At 40.7% G+C, this 16,560-nt stretch overlaps 3 protein-coding genes and 1 non-coding gene across 13 annotated transcripts in view; all 4 read right to left on the reverse strand.

Annotated features, from left to right (window-relative positions):
- eogt (EGF domain-specific O-linked N-acetylglucosamine (GlcNAc) transferase) overlaps nt 1–174 on the reverse strand; it is a 35,454-nt gene extending 35,280 nt beyond the window's left edge. For 4 of the 5 annotated variants that reach the window (XR_003462502.1, XR_003462504.1, XR_003462503.1 and 1 more), the window contains exon 1: nt 66–174. The gene's annotated coding sequence lies outside the window, so the exon portion shown is untranslated. The remainder of the gene's footprint in view (nt 1–65) is intronic. The other variant, XM_027279774.1, reaches the window with a different exon arrangement.
- A 210-nt stretch (nt 175–384) lies between these two features.
- Nucleotides 385–10,730, reverse strand: tmf1 (TATA element modulatory factor 1). The gene is made up of 17 exons (XM_010748531.3): nt 10,115–10,730; nt 8,636–10,026; nt 7,683–7,786; nt 7,177–7,303; nt 6,929–7,034; nt 6,353–6,495; nt 5,089–5,255; nt 4,542–4,698; nt 3,924–4,016; nt 3,604–3,760; nt 3,298–3,490; nt 2,370–2,439; nt 2,199–2,291; nt 1,964–2,086; nt 1,709–1,867; nt 1,376–1,501; nt 385–1,261 (listed from the first exon to the last, which is right to left on the reverse strand). Exons 1-17 carry the CDS (start codon nt 10,248–10,250, stop codon nt 1,121–1,123), a joined length of 3,486 nt encoding a protein of 1,161 aa, XP_010746833.3. The 5' UTR covers nt 10,251–10,730; the 3' UTR covers nt 385–1,120.
- Nucleotides 2,737–2,809, reverse strand: trnar-acg (transfer RNA arginine (anticodon ACG)). Its single transcript has one exon. It is a non-coding gene; the product is annotated as a tRNA-Arg (tRNA).
- Nucleotides 10,731–11,227: 497 nt separating the features above from the next.
- Nucleotides 11,228–16,194, reverse strand: uba3 (ubiquitin-like modifier activating enzyme 3). Of its 6 annotated transcripts, none has more exons than XM_027279864.1 (19): nt 16,045–16,194; nt 15,907–15,921; nt 15,150–15,270; nt 14,977–15,057; nt 14,807–14,889; nt 14,658–14,681; nt 14,557–14,613; nt 14,299–14,342; nt 13,904–13,968; nt 13,606–13,761; nt 13,395–13,497; nt 13,123–13,236; nt 12,824–12,877; nt 12,644–12,680; nt 12,467–12,548; nt 12,273–12,373; nt 12,110–12,173; nt 11,922–11,976; nt 11,228–11,819 (listed from the first exon to the last, which is right to left on the reverse strand). In XM_027279864.1, exons 1-19 carry the CDS (start codon nt 16,062–16,064, stop codon nt 11,731–11,733), a joined length of 1,365 nt encoding a protein of 454 aa, XP_027135665.1. In that variant the 5' UTR covers nt 16,065–16,194; the 3' UTR covers nt 11,228–11,730. The 6 variants fall into 6 exon arrangements, with proteins under 6 accessions (XP_027135665.1, XP_027135663.1, XP_027135664.1 ...); XM_027279862.1 differs by having other exon boundaries at nt 15,883–15,921; nt 16,045–16,079; XM_027279863.1 differs by having other exon boundaries at nt 14,557–14,575; nt 14,620–14,681; nt 15,883–15,921; nt 16,045–16,079.
- Nucleotides 16,195–16,560: the final 366 nt, after the last annotated feature.

Consider the following 16,560-nt stretch of genomic DNA (forward strand, 5'->3'; position numbering starts at 1 on the left):
ACTAAACTAACCATTAAATGTCGACTACTTAAGGTTGGTGTGAGTTTGAGTGAGAGGTGATGTACCTGAACGCACAGTCTGCTCTCCTCCGGGCTGAAGCGATGATGTTGCCGGTGGTCGCCATAACACCGGAAACCTTATACCGGTATGCAGTATGTAGAGACGGCCACACGGTGGCGCTGTGCACCACATTCACATTCTGTGGGTGCTCCACAAACTTTTATGTATGTTTTATATATTATATATACGGCACAACACATATATAGCATTTATTAACACGTCTGTTTTCTGTATAGTTTATGTAGTAAACATTTAACATATTTAATAAAGTTGTATCAATCACATTTAGTCTACAAAAACAGATAGGACAACTGTATGAAACTGTTCAGAACAGGAAGATTTATTTGAAGAGTTTTGCGCATTATTAACATAATGTACTATTTCATGTGAATGCACTGAAACTGCTATGACGGCTAACGTGTGTTCCCACACAATTTAAATTAAGAAGCAGCAGCGTGTTTTCCACCACCCAAATAAATGTTTATTCATTTACATATTTATATACGACTTAAAACCCAATCTTCCGGATTTCAATCATAACCTACTCTCTCGTCTACACTACATTCTGTGATCTGTTAAGAACAATACATACATTTCTCTGTACAATATTTGGATATATTTCTTTAATTCTGTAATGCATTAAGAAATAAACGTGGATGAATCTGTATAGTGCAAAAAAACCTTCACCATTTCCTACAGTTATAAACTGTCTACGCATTACTATGTGAAAGGTTCAGTCATGAGAAATTATGTCTAAAGCAAAGTTTGCATTAAGTCCCAAAGATTTCAAATGGACACCCAAAGCACAAACTGCTATCCTTCATACTGGTTCTGTAAGAATACATTTTATGTTATGCATAAACCCCACACCTCCACTTAAATATAGTATGTAATAATTAGAATAAAATAACAAATAAAAGATAAATGGATTTTCTTTTGACACAGTGATTAAACTTAGATTCTCTGCCCTATCTTTTCCTGTGAATGTATGTGTGGCTAAGATGGTCGATTGATTTGTATGCGAGTGTGCCAGAGGTAACGCAGTGTAATAAAAAACTGTTTATTTCTGGTTCTGCAGCAGTTCATCTATCTGGGTCTTGTACATGTTCTTCACATCTTCTAGGTCTAGCCTCAGCTCTTCTGCTTCTTCAGCCTTCTCTCCATACATCTGCAGGATGGTGTTGTGCCTCTGCTCCAGGTCCTGAAATGCACAGCAACACAAATTAGAAAAACTTCTGCAAACACTGCACCTCTCAACAGGAATTGATGAACATCAACATTAATGTAGTATTGTGTTTCCCTATATAGCCCTTACCTTGAGCTGAATTTTCAACTTGGGGATCTCCTTCACCTTCTCCTCCATCTCATCGTTTTGATTTGTGAGTCGGACCAGCTCTTCCGCCATCACAGAACGACTTCTCTCTAGACTGGAGATCTCAAGCTGCAACAGCAGGAGGAAAAAAAAAGAAGGTGCTACAAACCACTGGTACACAGCTGCAGATTTTCCTGCAGCAGATTACCCATTTTGCTGTTGATGACATTTTCTAATCATCTAATCAAGAAAGCACTGTAAATTTGGCCAGCCTTTTGTCTGTGGACAGGTGGTGCTGACGTGTAAGTAGGATCACAGTTTGTTATGAGCTGCTACCTGTAGTTGTGCAATCTCTCCTTCTCTGAGTTTGAGCTGAGACTGAAGGTTCTCCATGATGCTGGAGCCTCCAGACAGCCTGGCGGCCTCGTACAGGTTGGTCCCGCTCATTGACACAGACATGGTCATGGTACTCAGTGAATGGTCCAAAGAATCATCCTGGGGACAAATAAAAAAGAGTCAAGCTACACAAATCTAAGCATGTACAAACTAATTTTCATTTCTACATTTTAACATTTTCCCCCCAGTGGGTACCTGAGAAAGAATGGAGGTGTGCAGGCCGGCATTGTCTGGCCCGCTGATGGAGCTGGAGCGCGACAGGGAGGGTGTGGAGGAGGCTGGTGGCTCTCCTACAGAGTGTGTCATGGCCTTCCGCTCCTGATAGGGAAAAAATTAAAAAATATTTAAGAATAAAATTAAAACGTCTGTTGTGATTAAACAAAAAAACAATGTTGGTGTTCATAATAATAATAATAATTAAAAATAAAACCTTCTCCTTGAGTGCTTCTTGTGCCAAATAGCATTTCTTCTTCTCTTGCTCCACCCTCATCTTCTCCATCTCTAATTGATTGGTCAGCAACAGCTGGAAAAAGCAAAAAGTTGCGTGTGAGAAAACGCTAAAAACCCATAATGACAAGAGAAGGAAAAAACATTAAGGTACCTTTTCCCTCTTGGCATCTTCTAGCATCCGGATGTGTTCTCCTCGCAGATTTTCCAGCTCAGCATGCTCCCTACATTGAGAGAATGAGCAGTAAGTCTTTACAATCGACAGCATCAAAGCCTTAAAACCAGTTAAATACCCCTCTGACACACTGACAGAATTCAATTCAATCAGAAAGCTATTTGTTAAGCAGACAAAATCGGTACACAACATCAGCTTAAATAATCACATTATCAGCAGTGATTTACAGCCATGTGTAGGTTTGAGGCCGTAGAACGATTGTAGCATCAAGATTAATGTCCTCCCTTTGTGTCACAAAATGCCTGCAGAGTACAGCAGGCATTTTCAGCATGAACCAAAAAACTGACGAGCCAGCCAGGAGTCGAACCTAGAATCTTCTGATCCGTAGTCAGACGCGTTATCCATTGCGCCACTGGCCCCAGTGTGAGAATACACTTTCTCACAAAAGACGACACTGTGGCACAAAGGCCATTAGCGCACGCATGACTGCTTTTCTCAGGAGGGGATCCCCCTGGCCTGGTCTCTGCTTCACACTCTGACTCACAAAAGGATTTGTTGTACAACAAAAAACACTCCCCAGGAAGCATTAGCATTGCAAAGGGGGATGTGGTGACAAAATCTTCCGTTTTAACTGACAGTAATGTTCACACCCACATAAGTATATGCATTTAAAGTTAGATATTTAAAGTGGAACTCAAACACTTTCTTGGCAGTCTAGTTGTTAGGATATAACTCTTTCAATCCATGTCACAGTTTAAATTAAACCTACTAACTCAACCACACTTGAACTCATCTATCCAATCCCACATATTCCAAAGCAATTACCAAATACATTAAAAATAGACAGTATGAGTAATAATGACAGCTGACATGTACCTTATCACTGTTTAAAGTTGTAAATTATTACCTGCTGCTGTCATCTTCCAGTTTCTCTCTCTTGTTCTTCTCGGCATCCAGCTGTGCCAGAAGTCGGCCCTTCTCTTGGCGGACCAGGGAATTCTGGGACTCTAGAGAAGCCAGCTGGGATTTGATGGACAGTAGTTCTTCTGTTGCTGAACGCTCCTTTTCCACAGCCACAGCCAGCTGTGCCTGGGCATCCGCTGGTGAAAAGAGGGGGAATTGAGTGAGAACTGATGTGAAGCTTTTTGCTCACGTTGTACAACACTGTATTTTGGTGATTGTTTTACAAATAGTTCAAACTCCAGGCTCTTACCGAGCCTATCAGAGATGTTCTTCTCCAGTTTTTCCCAGGATGCTGTCTGTCCGCCCAGCGAAGCCTGTAAATTCTCAATTTGTCGCAGCAGGGGCCGTGTTGCAGAGGTGACACTCTGACTGAGTTCCTGGTTCCTAGTCTCAGCCTCCTGTAGCCTCTGTGGAAGATGACACGTTAAAAAAAAAAAAAAAAATTAAAAAAAAAAAAAAAAGGCGTGCATGAAATAAATCCTGTCCCTGTCACAATTCTGGTTATTTATTGCCTTTTGTCCAAAGTGACCCAGCTTGGTAGGACACCTTCTAACCAGCATATTATGTTACCTGCTGCAGCTCACTGATCTCCTCCCTCAGATAATCTTCTTTCCTTGCTTGCTGTTGCTCAGCCCTCTGCAGAGCCAGTCTCAAGTCAGCCACCTGTACAAATGCATTAATGAAGAAGAAGAAGAAGATATACTTTATTAATGCCTCGATGGGGAAATTCTTTTTTTACATGCATTTTAACCCGGACGGTCGGTGCCTTGCTCAAGGGCACCTCGGCAGTGCCCAGGAGGTGAACTGGCACCTCTCCAGCTACCAGTCCACCTTCCATATTTTTGGTCCATGTGGGACTTGAACCGGCCACCCTCCGGTCCCAAGCCAAGGACTGAGCTACTGCCGCCCTATAACGGATGCCCTGTTGAATCTGGCAGTGATTATGTAGCATCTCCTACAAAAAGATGAAGAATGTGTTCTGAACATTCACTACATGTAAAAATCTGTTGTACCAACAGCTGCACCACTGACACATCTGAGCACTGAGGTTTTTGAGACTACACCAAAGCCTTATGTAGCGCACACTTTACATAAATATATCCAAGGGGTGCTGCTGACTTACATGTTTTACTTACATGCATAGCAACTGCTCCTTGGTGTGTGTCTACACAGCATGAGCTTTGTTACCTGATCTGCCAGGGCCTCCTGTTGTATCCTGGCCTCCTCCTGGGCCTTCTCAAGAGCCAGACTCAGCTGCTCCTTGGCCTGTGTGTCTCTGCTAAGAGCTGCTTCTTCGGCCTCACTGGCTCTGCTGACATTCGCCTTGTGAAGTTCTGCCAGCTCCCTGACAACAGACATGTACGAGCAGGCCATCAACATCATGACCCTATTACTATACCGTCCTTTTTTTGAGAACAGTGAAACATTTGTTGTTCTTTGGCTCTGTACCACAGCACAAAGGATATGAATTAAACAATGACAACTGGGTATACATATGATTTAAGCCTATGTTATTGCATTATTACTTTCTGTAATGTAGATGTTAACACCCTCCAATTAAAGGTGTAAATTTATCTTGAATTCACTGCATCGTTTAAAATCCAATAACCTGGAGTACCACACAATAATTATGTCACGTTCCAAATACTTAACACAATAGCTGGCTGTTAGATTTACAATAACAGCCCCTGGTCATGAGCATTTATTATGAATAGCAGGGTGTGTTTGTGTTTACTTGTAAGAGTTATCGAGAGCAGCCTGCACGCTCCTGTTCTTCTCCTGCAGCTCGTCATTCTCTGTCTGCAGCCTGCTCACTTCCTTCTCCTGACGCTCCACCACGGCATTCAGCTTCTTGATGTTTTCCCTGTGCTGTTTCTCCACCTCCTCCTTCCCATCTAGAACCTGAATACATAAAACATGGACAAAATTGTAGCCATGGTTATACTTAATAGTTATTTAAGTTAATTATGACACGTTAATCATGAACAGTAACTGGGAAGGGAAAACATATTTTACACAAGTTTATGATGGAAGACAAAGAGATGATTATAATGAATTGTGGTAAATCATTAACAAAGGCAAGAATGCACAATATTTAAAAGGCCCTGTATTATCCAGCTTCCCTGAACAATATATGACACTGCAAGAGAAAAGGGTTTCATCATGTTTTTGCTGTGTTTGTTAAGAGACGTTATTAAGAGATTGAGTTGTGGCTTTTTTTTTTCCTTCACACTTTTTACTCAAGGCCTTATACACTATGAAACAAAGGCTAATATAATCCTTAAGTACACAAGCACTAGCAGCAATAACGTGCTTCTGAGGTGTGTATTAGGGCGTCAATTTGCAAACCATTGTTTTCTCATACTAATGTCTCATGAGTACGGTTCAAGCGGTTTATTAGGCAAGAACAAAACAGTTTTTGGATTATTATATTGTATTATAATATATATATATATATAATATATATAAGTATTATATATATATATATAATATATATATATATATATAGATATATATATATAATATATATATATCACACATACTTTATATTATATTTAAATGGAGGTATCTTTTGGTCACATTATATTTTGCCTTTTCAAATGAAAAAATAAAAGCATGTCCAACAGTAAATCAAAGAAAAAAAAAACTTCAAAGCCATTTCACTGCACCTCCTTACATTGCCAAACTCTGACTGATCACCCTCAATCCTCTTGAGTCGAAACTTGAGAACTCAAATGCTGCCGACTCAAAAAAACAAATGTAAGGTTATCAGTTTGAATACGGACTATAGAGTTACCCTAAATTTGACTGTTAAAACAAAGAAAAATCCATTAACTTAGGATTTGACTAAAACCTAAAACAAACATTAGCAATGTGTCTATTAAACATAGCTTATCACAACAAGGTGAATTTAAAATTAAACATTAACTTCATCACCCAATTTGCCAAACTTTAAATGTTCTTAAATTGACATGATTAACTCTGTGCTATAGACTGACCTGCTGCAGTTGCTTGAGCTCCTCATCCTGCTCCTTGATTTTCTTCTGTTGCTTGATGATCCTGGTGTCGCTCTCCTTCTCCTTCACACGTAGTTTCTTGATGATGTTGCTGTGCTGAAGCTGCTGTTTGGATAGCTTTTCACCTAAAAATGACAGAAATAAACACCTCCTCAGCCAACGTAGGTAAAGTTATAAACATATGCTAAGATGATACCCAGTACAACTTAGCAATACTTCAATAACAAGGTATGAAACCACCACCCACACTACTCCTTCAGGACTGGTGTATGCAGAACTTCTTGCACACTTTTCCATCCATGGAATCTTTGGCTGACCGTTTTGTCTACACTATTTCAATCAGTTTGCAAATCTGTGGTGGTAAATGATCTATATTATGAATTATATTTATATGTCTTGGGGACACAAGACAAGTTGGATATAGTTAAACTAGCTGCAGTACTATATGAAACATAGTCTGCAACTGACTCTTTGTTAGACAGTACAGCCTGTCCACAGTTGGATTGTACAGGCTGGTGAAGGTGAAGAATAACCGTCTGCTAGATCAGTTCGTCTTACCTTCTTCCAGCAGTCCTCGGATCTGCTCTTCCTTCTCTCTGATAATCTCCATTGTATCACTGGAGTTAAGTCTTGTAGAAAGCTCTTCCCGCAAGCCCTTTATTTCCTGTAGCACATAAAGATGTCATCTTTAACACAGACACTGGACATGTTAGTTTTGTTGTTGTCATTTTGATTTCACCATCAAAGTAGATAATTGTGGGGTAAAATGAATATATAGAGCCTCAGACCACTAATATGTGAGATACCTTCTTGGCTATGTCTCTTTCTTTGCAAGCCAGCTGAGCCTTTCTCTCTGCATCTGCTATGCGCTGAGTGAACTCATCTTTCAGGGACTGAACAGTGGAGCTCTCCTCCTTCAGGCTTACCACTTCACTGGGGGATGAACAGACGCATTAGCATGATTCAATAGCAATGAGAGCTCGTTGTCAAAATCTATACAGCCTCAAGGCAAAGACAGCACTGTTAGATTGAAATCACAGTGCTTTAGATTAAAACATCACTTCATCAATTTCAGCTCCATTTTTATATTGTTGTTAGAATAATTACACAAGCACATGCAGGTATATAAATAAAGACTATTCAAAACATTATTGTAACTTAGCTTGACATTTTTTAGTTTCATTGACACAACATAATACAGTGGCACTATGTTGCCTTGCCTGACCAGGAGATCAGTCATTTCAAAAACAGCTTTCTTGGCAAGGTTATTTACAGTGCCAGTGTGAAGCAGGCGTGTGTGCCATATACTCACTCTTTGAGATTGTCACACTCCTCCTCCAGTCTGGCTTTGTCTTTGCTGACCGTCAGCAGCTGAGACTCTCTCTTCTCAAGGCGGCCTGACAGCTCATCAATGACCTACAACAAATCCACAACGTTTTCTTGTTTGAAAATAGCAGTTGCAGAGAAAAGCCTAAAAAAGGTAAAAACTTACAGAAAGCAGTGTGCCGGTGTTTAAAGATACTGTGAGAGCTTTACTGTTGCCTTCATCATATAGCATTACAAATTCTGGGACGCAAAGCACAAAGTGTTTCTTTGGACAACAAGCTTACACGATGATATGGAAATATGACATGACAGCCTACAGAACCTGTTTGCTTTTATTTTGCATACTATGTAAGGTTATGCAAATACAGATTTCATTTTAACTAACACTTTACACTAAACCTTCTTTAAAAAGGTATAAAGGTTTGCTTTGTGACTATTGCAGTTTTTTGTTCAATGAATTACTTAAAAATAACATTATTTTTCAGAGCAGTTGAAGACTTTTTTTGAAGATATTTTTTGGCCTTTTCAAGCTTTATTGGACAGAGACAGCTGAAGAGTGACAGGAATGTGGGGAGAGAGAGAGATGGGGAATGACGTGCGGGAAAGGGCCACAGGTCGGATTCGAACCCTGGGCCGCTGCAGCAAGGACTGAGCTTTTGTACACAAGGCGGATGCTCTTTTGTATAGTAATATACACTTTTGACTTTTGTATAGTAATATATACACACAACTAATTTATGACAAAGTATCCTTCATATTTGGTTCTTCTATCTACTGGAGGTATGCTCTTTTGAAGGTGAACACTGAGCTCTAGTGTATTCATGATGCATGCAGCAATACAGACTTTTAAAACATGCATAAACATGTTTATAAGATGTACATAAAACTAGTCTTTCACTGATACTACCAGCTACAAAGGAATACAACACAGATTGCTACCTTTTGAAGCTCCAAAATCTGAACTGTTGAGAAACTTTTCATCTCTTCTGTGATTGGTAGAATAATCTGTTCTTCAGTAATGGAGGCGGGATCAGTTAGTGTTATATTAGCCTCAGGCTCCTGTTCTTGTTCTGTCAACTCTTCCGGCTGCTCACTATTAACAGGCGTTGCACTGCGTCCACTCTCTTCCATCTCATCCAGCGACCGCTCTCTCATCGTTTCAGTAAAACCCTCTTCCTCTTCTTCCTTCTCTTCCTCCTCTCCTGCCTCCACCATTACTCCATCTTCCTGCTTCTGACACACAGCTGATGACACTGTTAAAGGAGCAGGGCCTGCAGTGACGGACGCTAGTGTCCGACTGCCAGGTATCTCATCATCTGAGTTAACCTCACTGACACTCCTGCTGTCCAGTGACTGCACACTGAATGAATCTATGCGCTCAAATGCATCCGAGGAGGAGCCACAGCTTTCTGTGAGTTTGGAGTAGTCCTCCAGACGGTGGAAATCTCCACAGGTCGAGGCAGTGAGAAGCTGGAAAGAGCCCTGCATTAGGTGAAGGCCAGCCTTGCCTTCCCCAGTTTCTTGTCTGGAGCTGGCTGAGCTCTCACTCAACACAGACTCGTGGTCAAGCACTTCAATGTCACTGGTGGTAGAGGTTCCTGAGGAGAAAGCGCTGACAGGAGGAGAGGGGGTATCATTTTGACGGTCCTCCACCTTTGAGTCTTTTTGCTCTATAAGTCCTTCCTTAGAGGACGGGTGAGATGAAGTATCAGAAGGGGTCGAGCTTTTAGGTTCGGAAATGACGGCAGACGGTTCAGAAGAATCTGTGGTATCCTGTTCAACCTCAAGTTCTGATGAAGCCTGAAGTGACGGCTCTGTTTTTAAGTCTAATGTCGGGCCAACATCTGTTTTCACACTGCTCGTTTTGCTGTCACTGTCACTCAAAAGATCACCGGGAGAAGATGCAGGACACACCACTGGCTCCAGGACGACTCCAGCGTCTGCGTAAGGTGTTGCCGGCGAGGAATCGAGCTCAAGGGGCTGGCTCTCAGCCACTGTCTGATCCTCATGACTCTTATCAACGGGCGCTGATGTTTCCTCTTCTTTTTGGACCACTGCCTCTTTGTTTTTCTTGTTCTTCTCCTGAGGCCGCCTTTGAGACTTAGTAGGGGGCACAGACACTACCTGGGCTTTGGTCACACCTTGTACATCTCCAGGTGGCAGAAAGGCACTGAAAAAGTTTTCGGATTCATCCACAACTGTGCGGGTTACAGGAGTAGTAATGGCCTCAGAGGAAGGAGGAGGAGTGGTGGTCTTTTCTTCAGGGGGAGCTTCCCACTGGGTCAATCCCCAGCCTCCACTTAATGATAGCTTTCCAGGCAATGTGACATCTGGCAGACAATAAAGTGTACAGGTTAGCCGACATTTGCTTATGTCAACATTCGCTTAGCTGTCATCACCCTATGCTACATCACATACCTTCATATGGCATTACAACTGTGTCACCCCACTGGTCCTCCTCTTTGATGTCCAGAACCCGGTCGATTGACTTCTGAGCTGATGTCAAAGCTTGTTTAGCGAAGCTGGACAGGTGAGATGCGTTAAACCAACTCATTTTGACGACTCAGCTCGCTAAGCTATCACCAAGTTGAGAAACTGTCACACGGATGTTAAAAGGGAATTTGGCGTCAGCACACAAAGTCACTGTCTCTGCATTTTCTTTTCTTTTTTTTTTAGCGCAGTAACGATAAACTGGTGCGAACAATATTTCAGATATTGTCCTGTCCAGAAAAAAAAGGCTGGCTACCACTTAGCTAGTTAGCAACGCTGTAAGTCAGCCCGGGCATAGCGTCAGTGAGCAGAGACAGTGTCAGACACTTTCAGCACAAACTGGCTACTTGGTGTTTAAAATGGCAAACTTTCCACACGTCAGTCATGTAGGAGTACAGCTATCTCTGATACCGTGTCTAGAAGTCTACAACAAACGCGTTCCCATGGTTAATCCAAGCTTTTTTCCGGCTCCTTGACTCGGCCGTCATCGTTTGTTTTGGTCGCTCTCAACTTGTAGCCCGACTAGCATTAGCCTGCTCGGCTAGCCACTTCCTTTCCACGTAGCACCATGACGTCATGATCCGGTCTGACCGGACCTGAAAAGAGGGAAACCATCCAAAACCTGCCTCTTTAATAAGTATATCACACCCAAATTACAACATTATTATTAGTATTGCTATTCCATTAAGTACTTATTAGCTTAGTACGTTTATGTTCCCTATTTTAACCTGTTTTTATGTTGTATTCTTGTAATTTGATATACTTTTATGGTTCTATTTGTTATTTGCTATCTACTCTCATTTATTTACAGTGTCCTTGGGTGACAGAAAGGCGCCTATGAAATAAAATGTATTATTATTATTATGTTTGACCAAGCCTTATATATTAAACCCTCAGTCTGTGTTGATGCATGTAAACAAACGGCCTCTAAAACAAAGTGGATCGTGTACAGTAAGGCCTCTCCATCCTGCATACTAAACTTGTGTGTAAATATTGTTTCACTCCCATAATTTCATATAGGTACAGAGAGGAAACAGAAACTTTATAAGAAAAAACATTTTATTCCAGTTCACACATCATTATCAGTGTCTGCCCATTACCACTTTAGTGGTTACTGCAACTAAAAAAAAACTGCATTAGAATAAATAAATATTCAAAATATTCAAAACCAGAACAAAGTACAGAATAATCTTTTTCCAAACTAACCACCGCTTGTCTATTTGTTTGCACAGAGCACACTTCTTTAGGTTGTGGTGCAGATAACACATTAATGCAGAAATCTTTTTAACATTTGCAGACAACATATCATCAAAACATGACTTTAAACATGGTTTTGAACTATGATTTGGTTTTTCAGTGCAAAACATTAACTTTAGTCAATAAGTACATTAACTAGAGCTACAAATTAGCTACAATCATTTAGACTGTGACCGAATACACTGTAAACTGTTGCCATTTTAAATATATTCCGCATCTGCATCAAGTTATGGTTGGCCAAGAAACGAGAACGACATCAGCTGGTTGTGGGAGTGCTTGAGTTCATCCTATGAGGTAAAGCAGAGTCTAAACAACATGGTCTGGGGTGTGGTGACATCAGCTACTGCCAGCTCTTGCCCGTCAGCCAGTCCCAGCTCTGGAAAAAACATGTTCATAACATAAAGTGACTCAGCATATTCTGAGTGTATTCATCTGAAGAATGAGTGTTGCCACATCTTCAGTAAATAAAGCCCCTCACCCTTCAGTGTTTTGGACAGATTTGGCCGTGTCCTCTGTTCAATTGAAGCGACAGACTGTAAAGCAAAACACCACATGAACAATAACTCTAATCAAAACAAGTCAAAATGATTGTTTGCTTAATTTTATCAGGACACCCCTCAGGCTCACATTACAATGAGACTGAATGAAAACACAGAGGTTACTTACCTGTAAATATAATGTTTTGTTCTTTCCTTCCACTGTTGCTGTTATAGCAGGTGATTTCATTTGTCTGAAAAAATGCATTATATATTTGGTTGTTAATGCGTAATGCACTACTCAAAATCCCAAAAATATGACCGTAGGCAGAGCTCATGAAAGGCAAACCTACAGAGAGGCACTCTCAGTCAGGTAGTCCAACAACTCCTGAAGTTTAGAAGATGGAGAAAAGTTCAAGTCCAGAGGTATTTGGCTGCAGGCTGAACAGTTTTCCTGCATCAGAAGTGAACATAAACATGTTTTACATAAAAGGCAACTTCGTCCCTGTTGCTAATAATTACTGGTGGATGAAATTCAGGGACAAACCTTCCGTTCTGCTTCAAAAGTATAGGTGTACAGGCCCTCAACATCATTGAACACCATATAGTTATTGAGCGGTATGTAGGCACTGTAGATGCAAAAGGTGACATCATGAAGGTCACACGTGGTTTACACAGATTTTCACTTTGTACATATGCTGCCAAACCGAACCTGCAAACTCACCTTGATGCTATTTTGAAAACCTCTGTTGCGCAAGCAGCTGGGTCAAATAAATAAGGAAAGAAAACTGTTATTTCCGCATACATAAATTCAATATACTCAGTACTGTTTGGAAATAATTAACTCTTACAATGGCAGGGCATAAACACAGGTCTTTAACATTATTCAGTCTTAGCTACTCACCAGCTATGACAGCATTTGTAGACGCTACAGCTGGAATTATCCTCTTAACAACACCTGCAACATATAAATAGGATATAGAAAATAATTGCTTAATTCAAAAAATAGACACAGAAATAAAAGAAATGTGTCTTGCACACAGAGAAGTACTGTTTCAGAGACACAGACTAAGACTTCCATCACCAGCACTGGTGACTCGCTTGTTGTGTTTTATGTACTTAGGCTCGTCTCCCAGCAGAGCTGAAAGAAAAGTAGCTGTGTTCTGATGTTGACAGATAGATGTGATGTGAGAGTGTGCTCACCCTGGGTTAGTCGGTATGTGACTCCTGTTATGTTGAACTCTGCTGCCCTCTCCAGAGATCTCTGGTACACCCACTGGATGTGCGTTGGGTCATCCCCATCCAGTACCACACCATCTAATCCACACATAAGGACTTAAGTTTACTTGTTATAAAGATCTTGTAAGTCAGGGGGTGGGGTTTGTTGAGCCTCAAGTACAAATACTTTATTCTAAACAGTATGAAGATCCCTAAACTAAGCAGAGATACTATAGAACTGCAGTATGGTTTCATACCTCCAAAGGGCGTCTCTTTGGGCCACAGCAGCATCCGGACATACTCAATGCAATGTTCTGGCAAACGAGGCATGGAGGCTATTGTACACATGGGGAAGTTGACCTACAAAGAGAGATGTATTTTAGCAATAGCAAAATGACCAGGTGCTGGTTTTGTAATTTTGTTGTGTTGTAAGCATTCTTTATAAAAAATAAATTTAAAAAACGTGACCTGAGGAGGGTACAGCTCTAGGGTACAGTCGATACAGGCAGTCATGCCAGGGAGTATGACTCTTGCGTTTCCTTTAAAACCTTCAGTCCCACCATCAATTAAAGGAATGATGGAATTTGGGTCCAAGACACCATCCTCATACACCAGCAAGGACAGCTGCGAAGAAAGTCAAAGGACTGTACATGAAACACATTCCTTTTAGCATAATGTTTAAATGCAAGCATTAAATTGCACAAAAACACAAAAGTAGTGAGAAAAAGGACTGTGACAAACACTGCAGCGAAGAGGATTGACTTACCAGCATACCATTCATCCACCTTCTGGCAATTATAGAGTCTAGTCCACAGACAATTATATGGAACTCTGAATACAAACAGAACAATGAATGAATTCAAATCTAACGTCTGATAATGAAACAGTCCAATCAGGGAGGGTGCATCAAAATGGACTGATGCAAAAACCTAATGATTATACATTATAGAGCTCAGAGAACACAATATATTTGAAATCTTATCTACGGTTATGTGAAAGGTAGAGAGTGCAGAGAGTGGAGTGCTGTGAAGTGGCTGAAGTGTTCTCTAAAATAACAAACGAGTTCCAAATGGAATGAAGTCTTGGCTCTTGTAAACTATTTTTACATGTTTTGGTCTCAAGTAGTTTATTATTAGTAGTAACAGTCATAATGATACTTACGTCTGTAGAATGTTTCATCTAAGTCTTGAATTTTCTTAAAATGTCTGTACAAGGCATTTAGGAGAATGTCATGTTTGTTATTTTCACAACCTGTATGACCTGTATGTCTACATTCTTAAATTGTGATTTATGGAATGTGGATTTGCTGCCTGCAACATTTCTCCCATATTAATCATGCAACTTGTGGTTTGAGCATTTGAAAACAAGCACATATCACGCATCTGAAATCTTGCAATAATAGATCAATCAAAAGGATACGGGACTACACAGCATCCAGGTATGCGGCTGTTGATAAAATCAGCTGCAACGTCCGCCATCCAGGTATGCGGCTGTTGATAAAATCAGCTGCAACGTCCGCCTTGGATCGACCTACGTCTTTCCGCCTGGTCAACATTACACAAACATTCATAAAACATATCTGCTTACTTCATGACATTATATTGATGCTATAATGCATATATATATATATCTATATAGTTAAAAATGTATTAATTATAAGTCTACTGACCTGAAGAGGAACTGTCGATTCAAGTTTGAAATATCAATCGTGTCCATGTCGACAACATGAATGTCACGGAAGCCTGACAAAGCCTGAGCCACAACAAAAACAAACAAGTGTTGATTGTGTATTAAAGCCAATATTATCCAAATATTAATCATAATAGTTCATAATTATACCAGGTCTTTCAGCAGTTCACATCCCAGACCACCAGCACCGATGACCAGGATTTTGCAGGTTTCTAACAAAAACTGCAATGACTGTAGTGAGAGGTGATAAAGACATTATTATTAAAGATGGCACATTACTTCGCATGCAATATAAAAGTGATTTCACTCCTGCTAATTGTTACATTTGTGCTGGGTTCAAAGTCAGGATGCGTGAAGGGCCCAGATCTCTCCAGAAACTTTTTGACATGGTTCCATCGCCCGTCCCACTCACAGGTACGTCCACTGCCTCCATCAACCACCATCCTGACAACAGAAATGTGCATATTTAGGACTTGACAGTCTCAAAAATATTTCATGGTAGACTGCACTGAGAGTAATGTATAGTTTTATATCACTTTAGACTTTACAGAAGATCGAAATGTCTACTGTCACGTAGTAAAGGTGTTATTTACAGCTCACAGCAGATCATGCAATCACTTTGAGGTCAAAGAAACTAAGTAGTAATGTAACATTCGCTTTGCCGTCTGTCGGCGTCTGCTTTAACAGGGTTTTCTTGTTGAACCACGTTAAAATGCAGTAAAGCTGCATGTGGTGGGCGTTTCTGACCCTCTGACATTTTCAGTCCCTCACACTGCAGCCTGAACGGTAGCTAAGTTAGCTGCGGAGCTAGCATGTCAACAGTGAGAAGGTACAGTAGAGAGCTCTAACTTTGCACAGAAGTGAATGACAACATCAGCGGCACAGTAAAGACGTGCTAGATACTCCAGACGAGCTAACTACTCAGTATTTCGCCCGTAGCCCGGCTGTCAGTGCACTCTTGCTCACGACTAATATTAGCTTCTTCGGCTAGCTGACGTTAACCTTCCTCCTGTCCGATAACCTCAAACCTTCCAGCTCTACCAATTCATCGCTAACTTCTGAGCCAGCTCCACTACTTTCCTTCTTTTCTTCTCCCTAAAAAGAGAGAATAAAAGAAGGTTCATTCATGCTGTGCTATCGCAGGTTCATGAGATCTGAAAGCATCTTTCGGCCAGTTAGTGACTGTGTTTCTTGTTTGTTTCTTCGGCAGCTACTTACGGCTCATCCGTGTCCGCCATGTTTGGTTACTTATCCGCCTTCAAACACCGAAGTCAGCTGTAGTAAATACAAACATTGCCAGGTGATAACATATAAATTATGCTTAGGACAGAGATTTAGACTATGTTTTAATTTATAGAACAACAGAGCTATTGTGCTGTCCAGTTAGGGCCCGAAAAAGATAAAAAGACATGTAAGCTAACTTAGCATTAGCTGTATAGTTTTAGTTGAATTTTCATATTTCTGATTGTTTTGAACGCAGCATTGCAGGTGGTAAATACACAACATGTCCAACAGGTGGCGGTATTAACCCATTATTTCTCAGCTGTACGTCACGTCCACCACGGCTCACCTGCAAACTATTTCTGCCACAACTGTGTGGTCAAAGATTGTATTTAGCACAGTTGTCCATGTTTAGGTAGTTTTTTATTTTTATTTTACCCATTTAAAACAATGCATTGGAGCAGTAGCTTTTACATTTAACAATGTGAGTGTGAAATAATTGACTCTACTAGT

The sequence above is a fragment of the Larimichthys crocea genome, chromosome VI (assembly GCF_000972845.2).
Source record: "Larimichthys crocea isolate SSNF chromosome VI, L_crocea_2.0, whole genome shotgun sequence".
NCBI lineage: Eukaryota > Metazoa > Chordata > Actinopteri > Sciaenidae > Larimichthys > Larimichthys crocea.